General features: G+C 40.8%; 1 protein-coding gene across 3 annotated transcripts in view; it reads left to right on the top strand.

Moving 5' to 3' along the window:
* The window catches only part of ATRN (attractin), a 178,433-nt gene that overhangs the window by 87,304 nt on the left and 65,296 nt on the right, over window positions 1–25,833 (top strand). For all 3 annotated transcript variants that reach the window (XM_031656597.1, XM_031656599.1, XM_031656598.1), the window contains exons 12-19: window positions 4,007–4,227; window positions 7,193–7,314; window positions 8,213–8,351; window positions 9,955–10,145; window positions 13,524–13,743; window positions 15,312–15,497; window positions 16,067–16,300; window positions 22,228–22,365. In XM_031656597.1, coding sequence (XP_031512457.1) covers window positions 4,007–4,227; window positions 7,193–7,314; window positions 8,213–8,351; window positions 9,955–10,145; window positions 13,524–13,743; window positions 15,312–15,497; window positions 16,067–16,300; window positions 22,228–22,365 — 1,451 coding nt within the window. The remainder of the gene's footprint in view (window positions 1–4,006; window positions 4,228–7,192; window positions 7,315–8,212; window positions 8,352–9,954; window positions 10,146–13,523; window positions 13,744–15,311; window positions 15,498–16,066; window positions 16,301–22,227; window positions 22,366–25,833) is intronic.

The following is a 25,833-nucleotide window of genomic DNA, read 5'->3' as shown; positions in this document are numbered from 1 at the left end:
AGCTCACAGCCAACAGCACTTTAACTCATGCCTGAACAAAGCTTATGTAACACATGTACTTTCTCAGTAAGGCTCATCACAGCCTTCTTACACTTAGGAACACTAGACAGCACTTCAGCACTGCATAGGGGGCCATTTTCAACAGTGAAAGCACTAACACAAGGTACAAAAATACATAAAATATGGCACTAGATAGATCATGGAAGGGACACTTGTTTGTAGTGTGAGAGTTGAAACAAGAAGGGAGAGCATCTCCTTGTTTGACCTTAGCCGGGAATATGCATGTGTGTCAAGTCCAATTTTTTGCCATTCTTTGCACACACATGCTGGTAAATGACCGTGAAACTACTGCAAGTGTTGATTTTGGAGTTAGAAATAAATTTTGTAAGTAGGTGAATTTGCAAATATGGAATCTACAATCTGCAGATAATGGTCATGCGTCGCTGAATGTTAGGGATACGTTCTGAGAAATGCATCCGTAGGCAATTTCATCATTGTGCCAACATCACAGAGTGTACTTACATAAACCTAGGCTACACATCTAGGCTATATGGTATGGCTTGTTGCTCCTAGCTACAAGCCTGTGCAGCATGTTACTATACTGAATACTGTAGGTCATTGTAATGCAGTGGTAAGTATTTGTGTGTCCAAGCATATCTAAATGTAGAGAAGTACAGTAAAAATGCAATATGAAAGATAAAAAAATGTACACCTGTACAGGCCACTTACCATGGCCTGTAAGGGAGGGAGCATGCAGGACTGGAAGTTGTTCTGGGGAGGTCCGTGAGTGAGTGGACTCAACACTACTGTATACTTTGTAAACACTGTACACTTAGACTACACTAAATTTATTTAAAAATTGTTTTTTTCAATAATAAATTAACCTTAGCTTACTAGATGACAGCCATTGTACATGCCATCCATCATTGATGAAAACACCATTATCCAGCACCACGTGACTATAATGAGGATTGGCTGTCTTTTAAAGATGAAGACTTAATTTTAAAAACACAGCCCCTATACAGTTATCACACTTTTAAAGTTAATTCTTTAAGCCAGGGGTGGTGGCTGACGCCTGTAATCCCAGCACTTCGGGAGGCCAAGGCAGGAGGATTGCTTGAGTCCAGGAGTTCAACACCAGCCTGGGCAGCACAGCAACACCTCATTTCTACTAGAAATACAAAAATTAGCTGGGCATGGTGGTGCGCGCCTGTTGTCCCAACTACTCAGGAGGTTGAGGTGGGAGGATTACTTGAGCCCACGAATTTGAGGTTGCACTGAGCTATGATGGTGCCATTGCACTCCAGCCTGGGTAACAGAGCAAGACTCCAACTCGAAAAAAAAAAAGAAAAAAGTTGTTCTTTAATATCTCTCAGTGTCCATTCAGTGTTTACATCTCCTAATTGTCTCAATTTTTTTTTAAGTTTAGTTCATTCAACTCAGAATCCAAATGAGATCCATATGTTACAATTGGTTAAAATGTCTCTGTAGTTTCTCTTAATCTGTAGGGACCCCATCCATCATTTTCCCCCTTACTTGTTAAAGAGACTGGGTTGTTTGTCTTGTAGAGTTTCCCATAGTCCAGATTTTGATTGTTGTATTCTGGGCTTTCATATAACATATTGTTCTCTCTCCTAAAATTGCTGCAAATTAACTTGATCAGATTCTCTTCAGTATTTTGGCAAGATCACTTCATAGGTTTCTTTCCCTTTGTTTACCAGTTTTCAAAATAATGTACTGATTTCTTAGCATTGTCCAAAGATGACAAATTAGGTTTTTTTTTTTTTTTCCAGGGATGAGAGATGTGTATCATTATGAACTCATGGATTTAAAAATATTTCATGTGTTTTAATCTATTGTAGTTTGTGTTTTTATTAAATTTCAAACATTTTCCATCTTTAGCCGATGAGGGCATCTTTACATTAGCTTTTGAGTTTATCTGATACTACCCTAGTCTTCTTTTCTTTCCAATATAACAAGATCTGCTGGACTCATTGTGAACATTTCTTCATCCAGACATGAAATTAGGTTTTTCGCTAAAAAGTTCTAGTATTTAAGGGGTGACAGGAGGGAGAAAGAATGGTTTTTAGATAGGCGCAATCTAAGCACTAGTTATATTCATTGCTACTGGGTTGGCTATTGTTTCTAGGTTTTTTAAGAAGGCAGGTTAAAGAGAAACTGTAGTGTCCTTTTTTAAAAGGAAAATGAATTATGTCTGCATGTTTGTGTGTTTGACCTTCTTGTTCCCTCAGTAGATAAATGGCTACATTGTTTAAATACTTTTCTCTGCATTCCATTTTCCCCCCACATAACAGTATGTACTGGAGCTCACTCCGTAGAAGTATGTAGAAATTTTCCTCATTCCTTTTACATCTGCCTAATATTTCATTATGTGGATGTATTATAGTTTGTCACATCCCCAATTGATGGACATTTGGGGCTATTTGAGTCTTTTGCTATTATCATTAACCCATTTATGCCTAGTGTTCCATTATTGGAAAGCTAAGCTTGTGGGAGTTATTTATATCCTACTGCTCAAGGTCATCCCCGAGGTCTGATTTTTCACAAAAAAAATGTGCCCTCTGGCATAAGTGGTTAGTGCTGTACTGAATAGCCTCATGTACTTCTTCTTGTATTTTTACTGTTCTGTCTTTGTGATAGACTTCTAGAAATGTGATTTCAGATTCAAAAAGTAAATGCAAAGTTTTGTTAGAGCTTGCCAAATCTCTCTGTACTGCACCATTTTACATGCCCAGCAGTAGTGTGTGAGAATGACTGTTGCCCCATAGTCTCACCAATCCATATATTGTCAATTGTTTGTGCTGTTTTTGTTTTGCTAGTCTTACAGGTGAGAAATGCTACCTCAGTATAGTTTTAATTTGCATTTTTCTTGCACTGAAATTAGAGCATCTCCTCATATGTTTAAGATCATTTGCATTTTTTCTCTGCAAACTGGCTGAAGCCCCCCTCTATGTTAGGGATAGTCCTTTTCCTATAACATAACTTGTAAATCTTTTTTTCATAGCATATCATTTGTTATTTTACTTTGCTTATAGCATTATTTCCATGTAAAACGTCTTTTTAATTCATATAACCAGATTTTTCAATCTTTTTTTCCCCTACCTTCTGGATTTTAAGTCTTTTTTTTTTTTTTTCCACTCTCAGGTTATAGAGAAATACACCCATTATTCTAGTACTTGTGTGTTTTGTTTTTTTCAGAAGGTGTGGAATTTATCCTGGAATATAGAGAAATAGATTCAATTTTATTTTTTTCCATATGTTTAGTTATCTTGATACCATTTACTAAAAAGACCACCTTTTCCCACTAATGTAAGATGCCGCTTTTACTGTCTACTAAATGTACATGTGTGCTTTTATCTGTTTATGATTGGGCTCATATCCATGTACCAGTACACAACTTTAATTGTACCAGTATACAACTTTAATTACAGAGGCTTTTACCTGTGCTTTAAATTTGTACATTTTTATTTTTAATATTTAAAAAATGAAGATATAGAATTGCTGTTTAGTGTTAAAAGATGTGAGCATATCCTGACACTGAAATTTTCCAGTGACTCATGGTTAAAAGTCACCAGGCTATCATGAGAACTTTTTAATACAGTAGCTATGATGAGGAGGCAGCTTATTGGAACTATTCTGGGTGGTTATAGGCCAGGATGAAAGGATGAATTTGGAAAGGAAGGGAACAAGAATATTTTTTAAGACCTTGAAAAATAGTTTCTTAGAAGACTTATGATATGTAAGATTTGTTTGAAGATTGTCTGTAAAAAGTGTATCATGGTAGCTGGATGTGGTGGCGTGTGCCTGTAGTCCCAGCTACTCAGGAGGCTGAGGCGAGAGGATCTCTTGAGCCCAGGAGTTTGAGACCAGCCTAGGCAACAGAGTAAGACCCTGTCTCCAAAAAAAAAAAAAAAAAAAAAAAAGTATAGCATGCAATTGTTATCTAAGTCTCTGGTAAATTTATTCTCTCCCTTTTTCCTCTTAGCACCATGTATGTGTTCGGTGGTTTCAATAGTCTCCTTCTCAGTGACATCCTGGTATTCACCTCGGAACAGTGTGATGGGCATCGGAGTGAAGCCGCTTGTTTAGCAGCAGGACCTGGTATCCGGTGTGTGTGGGACACAGGGTCATCTCAGTGTATCTCGTGGGCGCTGGCAACTGATGAACAAGAAGAAAAGTTAAAATCAGAATGTTTTTCCAAAAGAAGTATGTTTTTTTTTCCCTGCTTAGATTTTAATGAATTTGAGACCTCATTTTATCTGAATTGTGAAGGAACTTAGCATATGTATACTTTTTATGTTCACCTTATTATCCAAGATTATTCAGTAATAACTTGTAGAAAGTGTTTTTGGATATTTGAAAATTGGTTTGTAAACATCTCGAATGGGGACATGCCATGTGGCTCGTAGAGGCTGTCTGCGGGTGATAGAGACATAACCTTCTTGGCATTGCGTAGACTTTGCATACTGACCCCAGATCCTGGCTGTGGTTGCTCTGAGGCAGTGCCATCCAGTAGAACTTTATTTTTGATGACGGAAATGTTCTGTGTCTGGACTGTCCCGATATGGTAGCCACTAGCCACGTGGGCTATCAAATACTTGAAATGTTAATTTAATTTTAATTTAAAATACATTTGTGGTTACTGGCTACCATATTGGATGCAGATCTAACATTAAGGATGAAATTAGGAGAGTCAGCCCGGAAAAGCCATGTTGAAGTAAATTATTTTGGTGGAGAGAGGGAGAGCTGCTGTCCTTGCAAAGTATTTTTGTCTGGCTTCTCTAGTTGGATACAACAGTGATATCAAGACAGACAGTTACTGAGGATGGGCAATGATCCCTGCTTCTAGAACCTCCCCTCATGTTTTCCAAGCTGTTTTCTTCCTTCTACCTGCTTTGCTGCTTGTCCTGTATTGCTGTGACATAGAGCACAATGCAGTACAGTGAAGCGATATATTTAAAAATTCTTTTTTATTTTATTTTTATTTATTTATTTTTTGAGACGGAGTCTCTGTCGCTCAGGCAGGAGTACAGCAGCACGATCTCAGCTCACTACAACCTCCACCTCCCAGGTTCAAGTGATTCTCATGCCTCAGCCTGTAATACTCAAGTAGCTGGGATTACAGTCACCTGCCACCATGCCCGGCTAGTTTTTGTATTTTTAGTAGAGACAGGGTTTTACCATGTTGGCCAGGCTGGTCTGGAACTCCTGACCTCAAGTGATCTGCCCCCCTCAGCCTCCCAAAGTGTTGGGATTACAGGCATGAGCTACTGTGCATGGCCAGAAAGTTCTTTAAAAGGAAGAATGTTGTCTCTACAAGATATTTATTTACATCAATTAAAGTATGTTGGCTGAATTTCTTACTAGTAGGATTGGTGTTGCAGTTAACTTGAGAGTTATGATGGATAGAAGCAGCTTTCATTCCTGGAATGCTGCTCCAAGTTAAACTTTCACGAACATAAATTCTCAGTAAGAACACCCTGGGCTGGCCACAGGGGCTCACGCCTGTAATCCCAGCACTTTGGGAGGCTGAGGCACAGGGATTGCTTGAGCCCAGGAGTTCAAGACTAGCCTGGGCAACATAGTGAGACCCTGTCTCTACCAAAAACACAAAAATTAGCCAGATGTGGGCCTGGTGGTGCACGCCTGTAGTCCCAGCTATTAGGATGGCTGAGGCGAGAACGCTTGAGCCCAGGATGTTGAGGCTGCAGTGAGGCATGATTATGCCACTGCACTCCAGCCTGGGTGACAGAATGAGATTCTGTCTCAAAAAAAAAAAAAAAAACAGGCCACCCAGGCAACTCACCCAGGTTCATTGGTGGGCTGGCGGGTGCTGGAGAACCAAGATTACCAGAGCTTAGCAGGGTTAGTTCGTCTCTTGAAAGGGATAAAATCAGTGAAATAGTTCATTTTTAAACGAAATTTTAAAAGTTCAAATTACATGTGCATGTTTATAGGAAATAGTGTTGAATTACCTTAGGTGTTCATATCAACCTATTTGCTGTCATCTCATCTGAGACTTCAGTTCCCTGTTTCAGGCCACTTTCTGGGTGATCCCAATCCTTGGGATAATGACCAGGACAGCAAGAGCAGCCTAAGGAGCTGACTGCTGGGGTCTTTGTGAGGGTGGGACCTGCTTTTCTTGTTTGTGAATTCCCCCATGTGCGGAGTTTTTGAGATTCCGTCTCAAAAAATAAATAAATAAAAACAAAATAAAAAAGAACTTTTTAATATATCGCTTCACTGTACTGCATTGTACACGAGATGGTTGAACAGATGAGACCACATGGTTGTGCAGCTTCTCTTTTTTTTTTTGGGCGGGGAGGACAGAGTCTCACTCTGTAGCCCAGGCTGGAGTGCAGTGGCGCAATTTCAGCTCACTGCAACCTCTGCCTCCCAGGTCCTGATTCAAGCAATTCTCCTACCTCAGCCTCCTGAGTAGCTGGGATTATAAGAACGCACCACTATGCCCAGCTAATTTGTCTATTTTTAGTAGAGACAGGATTTCACCATGTTGGCCAGGCTGGTCTTGAATTCCTGACCTCGTGATCCGCCCGCCTTGGCCTCCCAAAGTGCTGGGATTACAAGCATGAGCCATTGCGCCCAGCCATGCAGCTTCTCTTTTCTAGAGTCAACAGGAGATGCAGCAGGTCTGTAGTAGCCCAGAAGTTCTCAAACTTGCACTCTTGAATTTACATGTACATACAAAATGCAGCTCAGCCTAATGCCTCCTGCACAGTTCTGTGGTGCTGCCTACTTCCTGTGCCCAAATTAGCCTTGCATTTATAACTAGGAGGAATGACTTGATCTCCTACAATATTTTGGCTCCTGGGCTTCTTTGATGTTCGTTCTATTACTAGTTGATTTTTTTTTCTTGGAAAGAAAAGTATTCAAAGAGCCAGAATTTACTTTCATTATATCTTATAGTAGTTAAATTAACCTATCCTTGTTTTCACTTTCTGTGTACTTCTTTCTTTGGGGTACAAAGCAGCGTTTCTTTAGATTGTCTATCTCTAAATATTATTTTAACCAGAACATACCAAATATGTTTTCCTGCCAGTTTCATTCTTCATTTTACTTCTTAATCATTGTTACGATTTTTTTTAACTTCAGTCTCAGATTGTGCTCAACTGAAGTTGTCCCAGTTGATGAGATTTTCTTTTCTTTGTAGCTCTTGACCATGACAGATGTGACCAGCACACGGATTGTTACAGCTGCACAGCCAACACCAATGACTGCCACTGGTGCAATGACCATTGTGTCCCCAGGAACCACAGCTGCACGGAAGGCCAGGTCAGAGGCTGTTTCTCAAAGATTTCAGAAAAATCCTAATTTGTCATAGGTTTAGCTTTTATAGTGTATATGATATAAATAATGGCCCAGAGTTACTTTTCAAATGGGTTTCTATTTGGATTTTATTATCCCTAAGGTTTTCCTTCAGGAAGAGATGTTCTTTATATTCCAAGGGTGCTACTAGCCCCGGGAATTTGTTGTGTTTTAGAAGAAGGTAGGACTGTTGTCCGTGGGCATGGCCGTGACTAAGCACTGGATCCTTAGTTTGAGGCATCTAATAGTCACCTCACTTTACCAGTGCCAGGTTTTGATAGCAAGTTAGGGTTTGAGACTGAGAGTGAGTCAGGTGTATAGTGGCCCATATTGAACTGTGGAAATGACAGACTTTGCAAAATCTCCTTGTTTTATATCTTGGTTTGGCATAATCTCACTGCTCATCATATATAGATTTTTAAATTTAAGTTATAAGATGACCCAGGCTTTTATAGTTTTTGACAGCTTATAAGACTTTTTTTTTTGTCAGTCTCATGCAGTTCATAAAATAGAAAACTTTCAGACTTTTGAAGTGAGCATTTGAAAAGCAGCAAGTTCAACATTCCCATTTTACAGATGAGCAGGTTGAGGCATGGTGTTTAAAAGAGTGGGCTGCTTCCTTGCCAGTTAAAAGCATGTCCTTGAGTAGAACATTACATTGTAGTGTTCCCACTGCAGAGCTACTGCAACTTTGTCTGTCTATCTATCTATCTATCTATCTATCTATCTATCTATCTGTTTATCTATCTATTTATTTGCAGTTTGCTTCCTCAATTAGATTTTATTGTCTACAGTGTCCTGTTGGTCCTCACCATAAGTTCTCTCTGTGGATACAGGAGAAAAGCTTTTGTCCACTGTGTTCTAGATCTCCATTTTTAGGTATGAGAATTGCCCCAAGGATAACCCCATGTACTACTGTAACAAGAAGACCAGCTGCAGGAGCTGTGCCCTGGACCAGAATTGCCAGTGGGAGCCCCGGAATCAGGAGTGCATTGCCCTGCCCGGTAGGCCTTGCAGGGTCATCTTGGTGTGTGTGGGTCCAAGACTTCACCCCATTTCACCCAACACTGTGCAGCCTAGCTTGAACCTAGCAGAGGGGAAAAGCTAATTCTGTCCATTCATCCCCCACACCAGTATTATGAGGTATTTTGTTTTTAACTAAAATACGGTTCTTAAGTATTTCCTCCTACTGTCCTTTGAAATAAAGTGAAATGTCCTTCACTGCTCTGGAGAATTGAGTAACAGCTTGGTTCTGTATCACTGAGCCTGCTCCTTGTCTCTTTCCCATCCACCTTCAATAACCTGGGACTAGAACACGACGTCTCAGCAGCCAGTCTGCTGAGCACTTTATGGAGAGTACTTCTTGTTAACCACTGGGATTTATTTGTCGGCACGTGCTAATGGGCCTTCTCTGAGAAGGAGAGGATGGATATTTCTGTCAGCAGCACTTTTATGGGTGATCTCCAGCCCTGAAAACCTCAATATATGCTACTTCTGAGGTTCAGGATGATGAATTCAGGGCCTGAGACCAGCCAGCCATGATTCAACCACTGTGATATATTTGTTCAACCAGGATGATCCAGGAAGGGGAACTTCCTTGGCTCTGCATAACATCTGAGCTTGTTCAGGGAAGTTGGTTTGGACCAGGCCCTTTTTGAATGTCCCTTGGAAATTTTTGATTCAGCTTGCAGAGTGGGATTCTTTTCTTTATCTCAGTGTGTCCCAAATTTTAAGGTACAGCAAAAGACCTGGGAATTTTGCGAAAGGCATATTCTGGTGCAAATGTGGGGTGGGACCTGGAGTGTGCATTTTATCTGATCGACTGCTACACTGTGAGGAGCAAGTCTTTGTCTGTTCTTAAATGATCTCTTTCCCATGGTACCTTTCTTTTATCTCAGTGACTGTTACTGTTAATGAACATTGTTGATGTCTCCAGAGTACTTTGGTTCTGGTGAAGTTACTTTGTTCTTTCATTGTCTTCCAAGAAGCATTCATAGCTTCTGTGCAGTACCTTGTGTGGGTTCAGGATGATCACAGGTAGCAGATTACAAGCTTGCCGTGTATGCTATAGCCATATCACTTGGGTTGTTTCCCAAGAAGGACCTTCTCATCTTGCTTTTGGGATGCTGTGTATACTTGATTGTACCTTCCACCTGATAATATGAAAATATAGTGCAGCTTTTGGAGACTATAGATTTGTTAATTCCTTGATTCGTTTCCATTCTTGCAGTTTTTACCCCAGCCGTCCAATATGCATATTCATTTGTCTGCTCTTCACTTAGAATTTTAGTTTTCTTTCTAATTATTCTTCAGAAGGAAGTGTACCAATCTAATATTGGCACAAAACTGGTGTTTTCCTCTAAGACATAGGAGAAGTGACTTCAGAATATGCTTTTTAGGATCCGGGAGATATCACTAGTAAACATTTTTAAATTATTGTATTCTGCATTTGGCCCTTAATAATGTGTCAGAGGCTCCCACATCCTAATGAAGTGCCTAGAATTTAAATTAGAAACCCATTTCGCTATTCAGTAATTTGAACGAATAATATAGTAGTTTTGTCTGATTTCTAAAACTCTTTTTTTTCTCTTTTCCCCTTAATGAAAGAAAATATCTGTGGCATTGGCTGGCATTTGGTTGGAAACTCATGTTTGAAAATTACTACTGCCAAGGAGAATTATGACAATGCTAAATTGTTCTGTAGGAACCACAATGCCGTTTTGGCTTCTCTTACAACCCAGAAGAAGGTAGAATTTGTCCTTAAGCAGCTGCGAATAATGCAGTCATCTCAGAGCATGGTGAGTTAAAATCCTCAAAACTTAAGTTTCTGGTATCCACCTTTCTATCAAGGCCATGACTGCAATTTGAATGTGGAAGGCTGTGGATATGTGTGATGTGCTTGGCAAGAGGGGGAGTGCTGGTAAACGCAGCCTGAGGGACTGTGGGTTTGTGCTGTCAGAGTCACTTCCTCATATGCCTTGTTTATCTTAAAATTTTTAATACTTTGTATATATAAGATCTATGAATAATTATGTGGGGGATGAATTGCAACATGTATATGTGTACATACTCTGGTGACATCAGTAGGTGATTTCATATCTGTTTTACCTCTGGATTCTGCTAGGGGAGAAGGAGATTCTCGGTCACTGATAATTAGCTAGGTTGGATTAAATCACCTGAGTTCCTTGAAGTTAAGGTATTATAATAGTGCATAATACTGTATAATTACCATTAAGAAATGTACATCTCAGCTGGACGCGGTGGTTTACTCCTGTAATCCCAGCACTTTGGGAGGCTGAGACGGGTGGATCACCTGAGGTCAGGAGTTCGAGACCAACCTGACCAATATGGTAAAACTCCGTCTCTAGTAAAAATACAAAAATCAGCCAGGCATGGTGGCGTGCGCCTGTGGTCCCACCTACTCAGGAGGCCGAGGCAGGAGAATTGCTTGAACCCAGGAGGTGGAGGTTGCAGTGAGCCAAGATCGCGCCACTGCACTCCAGCCTGGGCGACAGAGCGATACTCCATCTCAAAACAAAAAAACAAAACAAAACAAAAGAAATGTACATCTGCTTGGGTCTTTCACAGCCCAACCATCTCAAAAGAAGAGAGTACCTTTTTGTCAAGAGTTTCTAAGCCCAGAAAGGCTCAGTTCTCTGCCTGTCCACCCAGTGCTCTCAGGGGGCTTATAGTCAATATTGCATGATCACATTTTGTCATTTTTAGTCCAGAGTCATAAATTGTGATGCTACCCTCAGTTAAGTAGACTCATAAAACAAAGTTCTTTCAGCAGTTTCAGCTGTGGTACAGAAACATTTAGTGGAAATGTTCTTATCAAGCAGGGAGGAGTTGAGGGCAACGCTTCTTTGGGTACAGCCTTCTTCATGTGAAGGTATGGAAATGTGGCCTGGGTCTTGGCTGCATGTGGCCTCTGTGTACCACCTATAGGGCCATTCTGAGACTGGTGGGAGGTGCCCTGTATTTACTTTTCTCCAATTAGTCCCTTTTTTCAGTGCAACTTAGATAGGGTATAGACACTCAAACATTGGCGACATATTCTTAGTGTGTTTACCTCAGGCTACTGTGACAACATTTGGCATTTCATAATATTTTGATAGCTTTTTCAGATTTCAGAATCTCCATTGGCAACTGTCTCTGTTGTTTCTCTTCCCATGTCCAAATGTGGGTCTCTTCCAGCATTCCATCTTTGGCTGGTAGCTGACCTTTCCCATAGTCATTCGTTCCCTCAGAAAATGGATGGCTCCCAGCTTTGTTGATTACCCTGGCATCTCTAACAATGACTCTCAAGTCCACAGAAGTTAAAAGGGTTCAACCAGGTGGCCACAGATATACTTCTGGTACCCTTTCTCTCTTCCTTAGGTTTTCTAACTCTAAACGTTTCTAGGTATTTTAATCTGCTGTGGCCATGTTTATGAACAGAAATTCACAGTCTTAATGATAAGACTGACAGATGAGAGACAACTGAAGTGTAATGACCTTCCACAGCTATACCTCTAGATGTAGCCCAGTTGGTAGAGCCCAGATTTTTATGGAAAAACAAGAAAGGGCACCCAGCCTAGCCTTTAGGACAGAGACTGGCTGGTAGAAAGCTGGAAGGAGGTGACCCCTGAAGGTGAAAAGGAGTGAATTAGGATGTCGAAGAGGGAAGGGCTTCCTGTGTATTAATTAGTACCCCCATGTGTGAGATATAGAGGGAGATGATTAAGGGAATGGCTCTTTGAGTGAGCTGCAGGTAAGTTTGCATGGTTGACTGCAGGCTGGATGGGAGGGGATTTTTATAGTTGAGCTTCAAGAAGGAACCAAGGCCAGACCCTGCGAGGCTGTGGCTACTGTAGTAATGGATCTGAGTTTTATCATGAAGGCAAAGAAATTCTTGAAGGGCCTTTAAAAAGTATTTTTAACTTTCTTTCTTTCTTTTGGATCTATTTATTTTTTAGGTCTTTTAGTAGGCATGTGTATTTTTTCCTCTCTAAAATGGAAATAGGCCGGGTATGGTGGCTTATGCCTGTAATCCCAGCACTTTGGAAGGCCAGTGAGGGAGAATTGCTTGAGCCCAGAAGTTCAAGACTAGCCTGAGCAACATAGGGAGGCCCCGTCTCTACAAAAAGTTTTTTTAAAAAAATTAGCCTGGCATGGTGGCGGCACATACTTGTAGTTCCAGCTACTTGGGAGGCTGAGGCAAGAGGGTTGCTTGAGCCCAGGGATTTGAGGCTGCAGTGAGCCATGATCATGTCACTGCACTCCAGCATGGGCAACAGAGCGAGACCCTGTCTCAAAAGAAAACAAAGGGAGGGAAATACAGTATATCTTTTGTTTTATAACTACCAAAATTAGGAATACTTACTATTTCTTGGCTAAACTTTTTATTTTGATTTTTAAAACTTTTTTAAAATTGCAATGAGAAGGAAATTTCAGGAGAGCAGAAGACAGACTATCCCAGGTGTCACTGTCCTGTTATTCCCTATAAAATCCAGTGCCAGGATGGATGAATGGATAAAGCAAATGTGGTGTAAGTTGAATATCCCTTATCTAAAATGCTTTGGACGAGGAACATTTCGAATTTTAGAATATTTGCATTATACTAACCAGTTCAGCATCCCTAATCTGGAAATCCAAAATGCTCTAGTGAACATTTTCCTTCAGCATCATGTTGGCACTCAAAAAGTTTTAGATTTTGGAGTGTTTTGGATTTCAGTTTAGGGATACTCAACTTGTGTTTGGGGATAGCCATCTCTTCATATAGGTATTTCAGAACTTAAATACTGCTTTGCTATAATTTCTGTGAATTTTACGATATATTGTCTTCTCTGAGCTACATTTTTATCCTTTATAAAATGGCCATATTGAAGTGATGATCTGTCCTAATCTACCATGGCTGAGTCAAGGGATAGAGAGGTTTTCCTATGTCTATGGGGTATACTTAACTTGGTGGTTTTTATCTAGAAGCTTGTTTTGGTCAAGATGTTGGTTATATTCAGGCCAGGCATGGTGGCTCATGCCTGTAATCTCAACACTTCGGGGGGCCGAGGTGGGAGGATCGCTTGAGCTCAGGAGTTTGAAACCAGCCAGGGCAACATGGCAAGACTCCATCTCCAAAATTTAAAAAAAAAAAAAAATGTTAGTTGTATTCATACTTGTGTCTCTTTTGCCTTTAGTCCAAGCTCACTTTAACCCCATGGGTCGGCCTTCGGAAGATCAATGTGTCCTACTGGTGCTGGGAAGATATGTCCCCATTTACAAATAGTTTACTACAGTGGATGCCATCTGAGCCCAGTGATGCTGGATTCTGTGGAATTTTATCAGAACCCAGTACTCGGGGACTGAAGGCTGCAACCTGCATCAACCCACTCAATGGTAGCGTCTGTGAAAGGCCTGGTAAGTTCACGGGTGAATTAGGTGGTATTCAGAGTTTAATGTGAGAGAAACCATAGGAGGCATAGTTAATTGCTGAGATGTGTGAAGTAGTGATGAAAACAGATGAAGTATTGATTTCAAGCATGCAAAGCAGAGTATAACCCAGATTTCAGAAGCAGAAGGAAATATTCTGGGACCCTGAATAGTTTTAATTATAAAGAAAACCAAAAATAACTAACTATTCAAAGTAATAATAACCTACTCAAAGAAACTGATATTTTAATTAACAATGAGATTGATAGGCTTATTGACCAGAAAAAGTATTGAGAATTGCTCTGAAAGGCAAATATACTGGTGTTGGCAGAGAAATGCAGTGGAAGAACAAACAAAGAAGGGAAATAAAAACAAGGAAAAGATTAGTAAAGCAAGTCACTACAGGGACAGTGTTCAGAAAGGTAGTGTCAACAGGGAGAAAAGTGATGAGAGCAGTTCTGTAACCGAGGACAGAGGCAACCCAGAACTGCGCGAGAGCTGTGGGAGAGTACTGAGCGAACAGACACTCAGAGTTGCTTCCCAGCTTTCAGTCTCTCTGGGCTACATTTCGCCTAACTAAAGGCAGGCCCAGGGGTAGCTGCTGTGGCATGAAGACAACCCAAAACGAGCCGCCTCCTCCTGCAGAGGAACTCACAAGCAGTTGGTGGAATTGTGGGTTATTTTGGGAGGCTGGCCTCCATTTGCATTGTGTCCAGTTTTGGGAAGATAATTTGTGAGGAATTACAGAGGTGTAGAAGAGAATTCATAGCATTGTAGAAGTCACCTTAAAATATGATTTTTAAACTTCTCTAGGGGAGCTGCCAAGCAGCCTTTCAGAATTCTGAATCCTTTGGTGAATTTAATGAATGCCTTGGTCCTTCTTCCCTCCAAAATTGCAAACATGAGATTTTACATACTCAAGTGGGTTGTAAAACCCTAAAGTTCATCCTGGGTCCCCAAACTCTAAGGGGCTTACAGCCCTACTTTTATGGAAAGATTCACTGTTTGCTCATCTTTGTCCTTGATGCTCTTTGAAAATAAAATTTTTTTTTCCACAAGTATGTAAATACACTTGACTAAACAGCACTTGATGACTTTTATTGTTTTCTGTTTTCTCTCATTTAATTGATTGCATGGCACATTAATGGGTCATCACCCACATTTGAAAAGTCTTGACCGGGCACAGTGGCTCACGCCTATAATCCCAGCACTTTGGGAGGCCAAGGTGGGTGGATCACGAGGTCAGGATATCGAGACCATCCTAGCTAACATGGTGAAATCCCATTTCTACTAAAAATACAAAAAATTAGCCGGACGTGATGGCATGCGCCTGCAGTCCCAGCTACTCGGGAGGCCAAGGCAGGAGAATCACTTGAACTGAGGAGGTGGAGGTTGCAGTGAGCCAAGATTATGCCACTGCACTCTAGCCTGGAGACACAGTGAGACTCTGTCTCAAAAAAACAAACAAAAAAAAAAATAAAAGAAAGAAAGAAAAGTCTTTAACCCTAGCAGACATGGTGGGGGCTCTAAGTGTCTCTCTTGGGTTTCATTCCCAGCAAACCACAGTGCCAAGCAGTGCCGGACACCGTGTGCCTTGAGGACAGCATGTGGAGAGTGCACCAGTGGCAGCTCTGAGTGCATGTGGTGCAGCAACATGAAGCAGTGTGTGGACTCCAATGCCTACGTGGCCTCTTTCCCTTTTGGCCAGTGTATGGAGTGGTATACAATGAGCACCTGTCCCCGTAAGTGAAAAAGGGAGCCCTAGGCACTTATGCATGCCCTCTGTATAGGCAACAACTCAGACATGGGGCTGTGCTCTCAGCCTCTTAACATTTTAGAAACAAGACTAGACATGACCTCTGCTCAAACCTGACCAGAGACTACCATCGAGACATTGCTGCCTGATGACAACCTTCATACAGAATCAGGCACATTGACAGTAAATAAATGTAGGACAGATCACAGAGTACAGAAATAACTTGTCCATCCTCAATGGCATATTGCGCAATCCATGTAATAGCTCCATATCTGAATGTCCTAATTTGTAAAGTAAATGCTTTCCAATAGATAACCTCTAAGGCCCCTTTTGCCTTCAATATCCTGGAATTGAGAAAGGAGGGAAGGGTCATCTCTGTTATGTATTGGGCAAAATACTGGGTTCTTTACATTCGTTATCTCTTTTAAATAATCAAGACAGAATAGTATTTTTGACTCATGCCAGTTGAATAGTCTGTTAAAGAAAAATGTAATTTAAATACAGTGAATTCAGATCTACCTGTGATAGTCAATTGCAACTTTTTTTTTTTAATAGCTGAAAATTGTTCAGGCTACTGTACCTGTAGTCATTGCTTGGAGCAACCAGGCTGTGGCTGGTGTACTGATCCCAGCAATACTGGCAAAGGGAAATGCATAGAGGGTTCCTATAAAGGACCAGTGAAGATGCCTTCGCAGGCCCCTACAGGAAATTTCTATCCACAGCCCCTGCTCAATTCCAGCATGTGTCTGGAGGACAGCAGATACAACTGGTCTTTCATTCACTGTCCAGGTAAGATGCTTTGCATATCCAAATTCAAGTGTTTCATTACCGATTTATGAAGAATAAAACCTTGGAAGCTACGTTGTGTGTATGTAACTCCCTCCCCTCAGCCCCTTCCTTCTTCCTAATGATTGGTACAAGAAGGAATAGATGAGAAGATGATCCAAGGCCTGACCTGGACCTGCTGGGAGTGGTGGTGGGTTTCTAAGAAACCAATTCTAAGAAATTGACCTTTGATTCAGACTTGAAGTGACCACTCAGCAATGTGTCTGTCTGCTTCTAGAACAACTGGGAGAGGCTGGGCTGGTGCAAAGACTGCTCAGAGATTAGCGGTCAAGAACTTCTCTAAGAGCCTGTCAGACAGTGCTGTTGACAACAGGGCTCTTTGTGAGGACTTTATAAGGGGAAGTTCACTGTAAACAAAGGTAAAAGGCCAGAGACAGACTGGGAGAAAATACCTGCACTGTATGTAACAACTGATGATCATCCAAAATATATAAACTCCCACCCTCCAGAAAAAAGCTAAATGTGAACCCAACCGAAAAAGTGGTTATTGGAGATAAAGAAACCATTATCAGAAAAAGAAATAGAAGAGGAAAATGTAAACTAACACCAGGAACCAATTTTTTGTCTACTAAACTGGATCAAATTTTCCATGTTCCCTTTTTTCCATACTAAGATTTGGGGGATCTGCAATTTTATTTTTAATCTACTAGGAGTTAACTTTTTAATGAAATATTTAAATCTCTGCTTTTTCATTAATATCAAGAATGTATCTAGTAAAATGACAACCCAGAGAATGGGAGAAAATATTTGCAAATTATGTATCTAATAAGAATCTAATGTCCAAAACACATAACTCTTAAAACTCAACAATAGAAAGACAACCCAATTAAGAAATGGGTAAAGGATTTAAATAGACATATGTCCAGAGAAGAAATACAAATGGCCAATAAGCATACGAAAAGATACTCAGTATCATTCATCATTAGAAAAATGCAAGTCAAAGCCACAATTAGATACCACTTTACACCTGCTGAGATGGCTATAATCAATAAATCAGTTAGTAACAAGTATTGGCAAGGATATGTAGAAATTGGAACTCCCATGCAGGTTGGCAGGTCCTCAGAAAGTTAAATATAGAGTTATCTTATGGCCCAGCAGTTTTACTCCTAGGTACATACCCAAGAAAATTGAAAACATATGTTACCCAAAAACTTGTATATAAATGCTCATGCTTATAGCATCATTCTCATAGCCTCATGCTCATAGCAACATTATTCATAATAAGCAAAAGTGAAAACAAGCCAAATAGCTGGCGAATGGATGAACAAAGTGTTGTATGTTCATACAGTGTAATATTATTTGGCAATAAAAAGGAATGAAGTACAGACATATTTTCTGATGTGGATTACCTTAAAAAAGCATGCTGTGTAAAAGAAGCCAGGTGTAAAAGATGATGCATTGCATGATGCCATTTATATGAAATGTCCAAAGACAGTAGATGTTTAGTGGTTTCCTAAGACTGGGCATGGAAATGAAGAATAATAGGCATGAAGTTTTCTGGAGTAGCTGCAGCATTTTATGCTCTCACCAGCATCATATGAAGGTTCATATTTTTCCACGTGCTTGCCAATACTTGTTACTGACCATCTTTTTAACTAAAACTGTTCTAGTGGATGAGAAATGGCATCTCACTGTTGTTTGGATTTGTATTTTCCTGATAACTAATGAAATTGAACATCAACTTCATTAGTTAGCCTTTTGTATATCTTCTTTAGAGAAATATATATTCAAATTCTTTGCCCATTTTTCAGTTATGTTGTCTTTTTTATTATTGAATTGTAAGAGTTCTTTATGAATTCTGAAGTCCCTATTGGATATTATTTGCAAATACTTTCTCCCATTATATGGGTTTCTTTTCACTTTCTTAATATGCCTTTTGAAATCAGAAGTTTTCAGTTTTGATTAAGTTCCATGTATCAATATTTTATTTTATCCCATGTGCTTTTTGGTATTGTATCTAGAAAATCAGTGCCCAGAGCAAATCACATAGATTTGCTCCTAAGTTTTCTTTGAAAAGTTTCGTAGATTTATGTCTTACGTTAGGTCCTTTATCCATTTTGAGTTAATTTTTGTCTATGGTGTGAGGTAGGGGTCCAAACTCTCTTTTTGCCTGTGGATGTGGTCCCTGCACCATTTGTTGAAAAGACTTTTTTTTTTTTAACCATTGAATTTTCTTGGCACATTTGTTGCAAATCAGTTGGCTGTGAATCTAGGAACTTATTTCTAAGCTCTCATTTCTGTGCTGTTGACCTACATTTCTCCTTTTGCCAGTATTACACTGTTTTGATTACTGTTTTGATACTTTGTATAAGTTTTGAGATTGGGAAATCTAATTCCTCCACCTTTGTTCTTATTTTATAAGACTGTTATAGCTATTCTGGGTTTCTTGCATGTCCATATTAATTTTAGGAAGAGCTTGCCATTTTCTGCAACAACAAAAAGCCAACTGGTTTGATAAGGTTTGCATTGAATCTATTGGCCAATTTGTGGTGTACTGCCAGTTTGTTTGTTTGTTTGTTTGTTGAGACAGGGTCTCACTCTGTCACCCAGGGTGGAGTGCAGTGGTGCTATCTTGGCTCACTGCAACCTCCACTTTCCCAGGCTCAAGTGATTCTCCAGCCTCGGCCTCTACAGTAGCTGGTACTATAGGCGTGAGCCACCAACACCCAGCTAATTTTTGTATTTTTTTAGAGACAAGGTTTTGCCATGTTGCTCAGGCTGGTCTTGAACTCCTGAGCTCAAAGCAGTCCTCCTGCCTCTGCCTCCCAAAGTTCTGGGATTGCAGATGTGAGCCACCACGCCTGGCCTTTGCCATCTTAACAAGGTTAAATCTTCTAGCCTATGAACCTGGAATGTCTGTTTACCTCTTTACTTTCTTTTGGCATTGTTTTGTAGTTTTCAGTGTACATCATTGTCTTGTTCCCTTTTTTAGGGGAAAATAATTCAGTCTTTATTAAATATGATATTGGTTTAGATTTTTTTTAATACATACCCTTTATTGGGTTGAGAGTTTCCTTCTATTCTAGTTTTTTGAGGGTTTTGTAATGAATGAGTGCTAGATTTCGTCAAACACTTTTTCTGTGTCTACTTAGATGATCATGCAGTTTTGTTCTTTATTCTGTTAATACTATGTATTACACTAATTAAGAATGTTAAGCCAGTTTTGCATTCCTGGGATAAAGTCATGATGTATACTTTTTTATCATGATGTATATTTTTAATCTGCTATTGGATTCTATTTGCTAGTTGGGGATTTTGTGTCTGCATTCATGAGGGGGATATAAGTTTGTGGTTTTCTTCTTTTGTGATTACTGTCTGGCTTTCATAGCAGGGTAGTACTAGACTCTTAGAGTAAGTTGGAACGTACTCCTTCTCCTCTATTTACTGGAAGAGATCGTCAAGGATTAGCATTAATTATTCTTTGTAATCTGTGTTTTTCTAGGAATTTGTCTATTTCATGTCAGTAATCGAATTTGTTAACGTGCAGTTCATTATTTTTTTTTTTTTTTTTGAGACAGAGTCTCACTCTTTCACTCAGTCTGGAGTGCAGTGGCATGATCCCTGCCCACTGCAACCTCCGCCTCCAGGTTCAAGTGATTCTCCTGCCTCAGCGCCCCAAGTAGCTGGGAGTACAGGCACACGCCACCACTCCTATCTAATTTTTTTGTTTTTGTTTTTGTTTTTAGTAGAGACAGGGTTTTACCATGTAGACCAGCACGGTCTCGATCTGACCTGTGATCTGCCCACCTCGGCCTCCCAAAGTGCTGGTGTGAGCCACCGCGCCCAGGTGTGAGCCATCGCGCCCAGCCAGTTCATAGCATTTTCTTTCAGGTTGCTCTTTAGCAATACGTAGTCACCTATTTAACCTGTTAAGGATTTTTTTTTCTAATTTGGTTTTATTCATTCTTTTACATTTTGTGAGGGCTCTAAATATTGTGAGTTTTTTTTTTTTTTTTAAGAGCTTGCTCTCTTATATTGTGGATGCAATAATTTAAGCCTTGTTGAATGTACTAAAATTTGTATTTTTCATTTTCTCATATTTCTTCCATTAACCCTTCCTTCAGGATTTGTTGCTGTGCATGTTTATCCTGGTGGTATTTGGAGATTGAGAATTTTCTTATACTGGTTAATCCTCAAGGTTAATTTCTATTAATAACTAAATGTGTAGATCTGTCAATATTGGTGAGTGGTTGGGTGTGCTGAGCTGTTGTGAAGGTGTGGTATGATCTCCTAGAAAAGCTAGCAAGCCAGCCTCAGGTCACTCCAGCTCTGGTCCACTTGGACTGTTGTTGACTGGTGTGCACTCCTCCCTCACTGGAAGAAGGAAGGAGCAATGGACCTGGGTGTCTGGGTGCAATTAGCATGTTCATGGATGTGCCAAGTGCCTCCCAGTCTTGGGTGGTAGGGCCACCTAAAGATAGCTGGCACATTGCCTTGAGTCTGCCTTCCTGCCTTCCTTCCTTCCTTCCTTCCTTCCTTCCTTCCTTCCTTCCTTCCTTCCTTCCTTCCTTTCCTTTCCTTTCCTTTCTTTCCTTCCTTCCTTCCTTCCTTCCTTCCCTTCCTTCCTTCCTTCCTTCCTTCCTTCCTTCCTTCCTTCCTTTCTCTTTCTTTCTTTCTTTTCTCTTTCTCTTCCTTTCCTTCTCTTTTCTGTTTTCTTTTCTTTTCTTTCATTTTTGAGGTGGAGTTTTGCTCTTGTTGCTCAGGCTTGAGTGCAGTGGTGCTTTCTCAGCTCACTACAACCTTCACCTCTCAGGTTCAAGCGGTTCTCCTGCCTCAGCCTCCCAAGTAGCTGGGATTACAGGCACCTGCCACCACCCCTGGCTAATTTTTTGTATTTTTAGTAGAGACGGGGTTTCACCATGTTGGCCAGGCTGGTCTCGAACTCCTGACCTCAAGTGATCCACCCACCTCGGCTTCCCAAAGTGCTGGGATTATAGGCGTGAGCTACCACACCCAGCTGAGTTTTCTTTCAAACACTCAAATACTAACAGGTGCATAAACAGAACAGGTACAAGGCTATAGAAGGTTGCCAAGATGGTGAAAAACTACATCACATTGATCAACCAAGGCAGATCTGAAGAATCAGATTTTGCTTACAGAGCAGGTTGTGCAACTATGTAAATATCTCCCCCATCCCATTCCTCCTTAGAGTTCTGCAGTGCACAGCCTGTGCAGCTGTCCTGAGCAGTCCTCAGAGGTCCAAGCTTCATATACCTTTCTAGTTGTAAAGCCTTATATCCATTAGGAGTCTTAGTAATCCCACTTGTGGAAATGTTTATCCATAAAGATGGTTATTTTTCTAATAATGAAAAATGTAAAGCAAACTAAATATTAGAGTATAAGGCAATGGTAAAATAACAGTTAAGATTCATCAAAATCATTCTGCCATTTAAAGTTTTGTTTATAATTAATGAAATAATGTGGTAAAATAATTGTGATCTAAGTTAAAAAAGAAAGGTGAATATTAATATGAACATAATTGTGTAACACTGTATAGAAAAATACCAGAAGAAAAGATATCAAATGTGAACAGTGGTCTCTGGGTGGTTGGATTGTATATGATCTTTCCCATCCTTCTATTTTTTAAATATACTGTCATGAGCATATGTTATTTTTTAGTGAGTAACAACAAAAAATATTTTTTAGTGTCACTATGGGCTTTCACCTTGCTGTGATACATTTTCAGTTTTCCTGGACTAGCTCTTCTTTGATATTTTTTATCTTATTTCTCAAATTAGTTTTTAATGGGCCAGTTTGGGTGATTTATCAAAGATAAATTAACTACAGAGATAGTTGCAGATAAATCTTATTGAACTTACTCCATGCAGTTCTTCCATGGTACAGACCCCTTGAAACTCTTTTTCTTCCAGCTTGCCAATGCAATGGCCACAGTAAATGCATCAATCAGAGCATCTGTGAGAAATGTGAGAACCTGACCACAGGCAAGCACTGCGAGACCTGCATATCTGGCTTCTATGGTGATCCCACCAACGGAGGGAAATGTCAGCGTAAGTCAAATTGGTCAGATTTACTCATGGCAAATCGGTGTGGAACACAGTACTTCTATTTGACTTGAGTAGGAGGAAAAAAGCCACTTTGTTTTGGATACCACATTTCTTATTAAATCATACTGGTCAGAGGCTCAGCTGAGCTGGAAGAAAGAACTAAGGTTTCAGTGTAGCTGGTTAAAGCAACAAGCCAAAAATGTTAGAGTTAAGCTGACCACATTCTGCAGTGGTATAAACAAGGGCCCAAAACCAGAGAAAGTGCCAACTTCTGTTTCCTTTCCTCCAATTGAACAGGGCACAGGTCAATAGTCAGAGGGATCAGCTCAGACATGGGAGTCTTGGGGCTCGTCTCACTGAGGAGAGAGCCCCGGACAAAAGGTTCCAGCAGTATATGGACCCTAAGGTTGTGGGGAGGGCAAGGTGTAAGGGCTAGGAGTAGGAAAGTCCTGAGTTGGAGTCAGTTAGGAAAGTGTCTTCTGAATTCCCCCTCTTCCCCCCATCAGGAGGCCTTGGTGCCTGAAGAAGACCTCAGCCCAAGGCCTCAGATAGGGAGCCTGGGAATGAAGGCTCCAGGGCTAGGAATGTAAACATGTGAAGGAGCGTGACCCATGAGGTAGACCTGAGTCCTTAACTGCACCTCTCTCAGAGCCCCACACTCAGGCCCATCTCATAGGTCACGCTCTGCCTGTAGGGAGGTCCCCCTTCCCCGAGGGCAGCCAGGTAAAGCCTATGTCATTGCCTATGGTCAGGCCTAAAAAATCACACAGAGGCTTTTTAACCAGGAGCCAGACTCCTCAATACTTCTAGTGTATTTTAAAGATTTAAATAGTCCCATGTTGGCTGGGCACGGTGGCTCACACCTGTAATCCCAGCACTTTGGGAGGCCAGGGCGGGTGGATCACTTGAGGTCAGGAGTTTTAGACCAGCCTGGCCAACATAGTGAAACCCCATCTCTACTAAAAATAGAAAAATTAGCTGGGCGTGGTGGTGGGTGCCTGTAATCCTAGCTACTCAGGAGGCTGAGGCATGAGAATTGCTTGAACCTGGGAGGTGGAGGTTGCAGTGAGCCAAGATCACGCCACTGCACTCTAGCCCGGGCAACAGAGTGAGACTCAGTCTCAAAAAAAAAAGAAAATCCTGTGTTTCCCCTTTTATGTCAAATAGAAGCCTGCAAACAATAGGACATTTTATTATGAGATCAAAAATTATGACAAGTAATACTTATGAACTGCTTTTTTAATTCTAGTTTCCAGCTGAAAAACATAATGGGTACTATAGTTGAAAGACTCTTCAAAGTTCTGAGCAGGAAAAGTAAACAGGGAAATCTCTACCTACTTCCCAGATCCCAACTCCAAACTTTGGCATGACCCTTCAGAATCTAATCCAAGACCAGCCAGGAGAGAGGCAGTGTTCTAGCTGTATGTCCCTTACTCTCCCTGGGGTTCAGTTTCCTCATAATAATAGGGTGGTTGTTGAGATGAAAGCAGAGCAGTACATGACACACATTCTGCAGGATACTAGTCAATACTCAGTAGACGTGGGCAATTCTTATTACCCTTAATGCCATTCCCCATTACTCCTAAGTAAAAGTTCTTGCTCAGATTAAAAGGTACTTGGTAAAAATATTTTCCCACTCTTTGTGAATAGTCTTTATCCGTTAGACAGTAACTAGAGTACCTAACAGAGTGGTAAAGTGTACAAGGCATTGTGCTGTTAGCCACTCAAAATACAGGTGCTTTTATTATCCCCAAGATCAAGTACACTGCCCAGGGTCTCACAGTGAGATGTGGCCAAGCTGAGAACCACGTCCAGTCTGTGCTTACCTTAACTACTGGGCTGGTTGTACTTCCAGATGCCATCATCCCCACATCAGCAGCTACTATCTGGAAGCATCACATTTTCCTCTGTGAGATCTACAGGGCCTGAGTACAATTGTATAGAACTTAGAGTTTGCCTTATTTTTCAGAGTCCTAATCCACAATAGAAAGCGTGGTGTTTAGAATACTGCAAATCGGCCGGGCGCGGTGGCTCACGCCTGTAACCCCAGCACTTTGGGAGGCCGAGGTAGGCGGATCACGAGGTCAGGAGATCGAGACCATCCTGGCTAACAAGGTGAAACCCCGTCTCTACTAAAAATACAAAAATTAGCCAGGCATGGTGGTGGGTGCCTGTGGTCCCAGCTACTCGAGAGGCTGAGGTAGGAGAATGGTGTGAACCCAGGAGGCGGAGCTCGCAGTGAGCCGAGATTGCGCCAGTGCACTCCAGCCTGGGCAACATAGCAAGACCCTGTCTCAAAAACAAAAAAGAATACTGCAAATGGCACCAAGTCTTTGATGTTTTTTTCTTAAAATTGTATAGTCCTTAGGTAAGGATAGTAGCCATGGTTTCTTGAATGCTTACTATGTTTGAGACATCATACACATATCATCAAAAACACCCCTATGAGATAGGTACCGTTGTTATCCCCATTATATGGACAAGGAAGCTGAGACTCAGAAAGGTTAAGTAGCATTTCCAGAGTGACAGAAGAGCCAAGTAGAGTACGCTGGATTCAAACCCAGGCAGATGGACATAAGGCCTTTGCTTCTCACTAATAAATTACACACCTTCCCCCAGTCTTAACAGAGCCAAGCATCAAACACTCAGGATTCTGACTTTAGCATCCATTCTGTTAATCTCTGCACTATTCTGTTTTATAGTTTTCTTTGGGTGATTTTTTTCCCCAAAGGATTTATTTTTAAAGCATACCTCTCTCCAACTAAATGCCTTTCATTTATTCACCAGCAAAACAGGGTATAAAGTGAAAAGGTGTTGACCAAAAAACCTTTCATTTTCTTCAACTGGAGTATAATATTTGTCACAGCTTGTATTATGTTGGATGATAAAAGGAGAGATGTTGAGATGGCCAGAGGAGGGAGATGGGAAGAGCTATTTTCTGTAAAGGCAAAAAAGAAGGTGAAGCAAGGGTGGCGCGTCCTGAGGGCCCCTAAAGCGCTGACCTTGGCGTTGGATCCTGGTTCTGAGTCCTGCAGTAATTCCAAATGTGGCCATCATGGAGAAGGCACCTCAGCCAAGACCAGCCCTCCTTCAGAGGATAGTCACCTCCGGAGCACCTTCCTAGGGGCAGCAGCTATGTCTGTGTCCCCACACCCGGCACCTGGCGTTCTAGAGATGCTTCACAAGTATTTATTGAATGAATGAAAGAATCATAGCAGTGAAAAAGAGAGTCTATTGAAAAGATCAGAATAGTCATTGCTTCAGAAGGCAGTGGGTACCAGCATTTACTTTCCTCCTGTCCTTTGATTTTGGTTCCTTTAATGTTACCTATACATTATTATCATTAGCTGAAAAATCATGAATCTTGCCCATTGAATGCTCTTACTTTAATCTGTCTTTCCTACTGAACTCAATTCAGATAAAATTGCTTGTTTTGGAAAAAGTCTCCAATAGTCAGAATTTTTTAAGCCA

This window comes from Papio anubis, chromosome 16 (assembly GCF_008728515.1).
Source record: "Papio anubis isolate 15944 chromosome 16, Panubis1.0, whole genome shotgun sequence".
NCBI classification, from domain to species: domain Eukaryota; kingdom Metazoa; phylum Chordata; class Mammalia; order Primates; family Cercopithecidae; genus Papio; species Papio anubis.
Note: the sequence above shows the minus strand (reverse complement) of the source record. Positions and strands in the feature narration are given on the sequence as shown.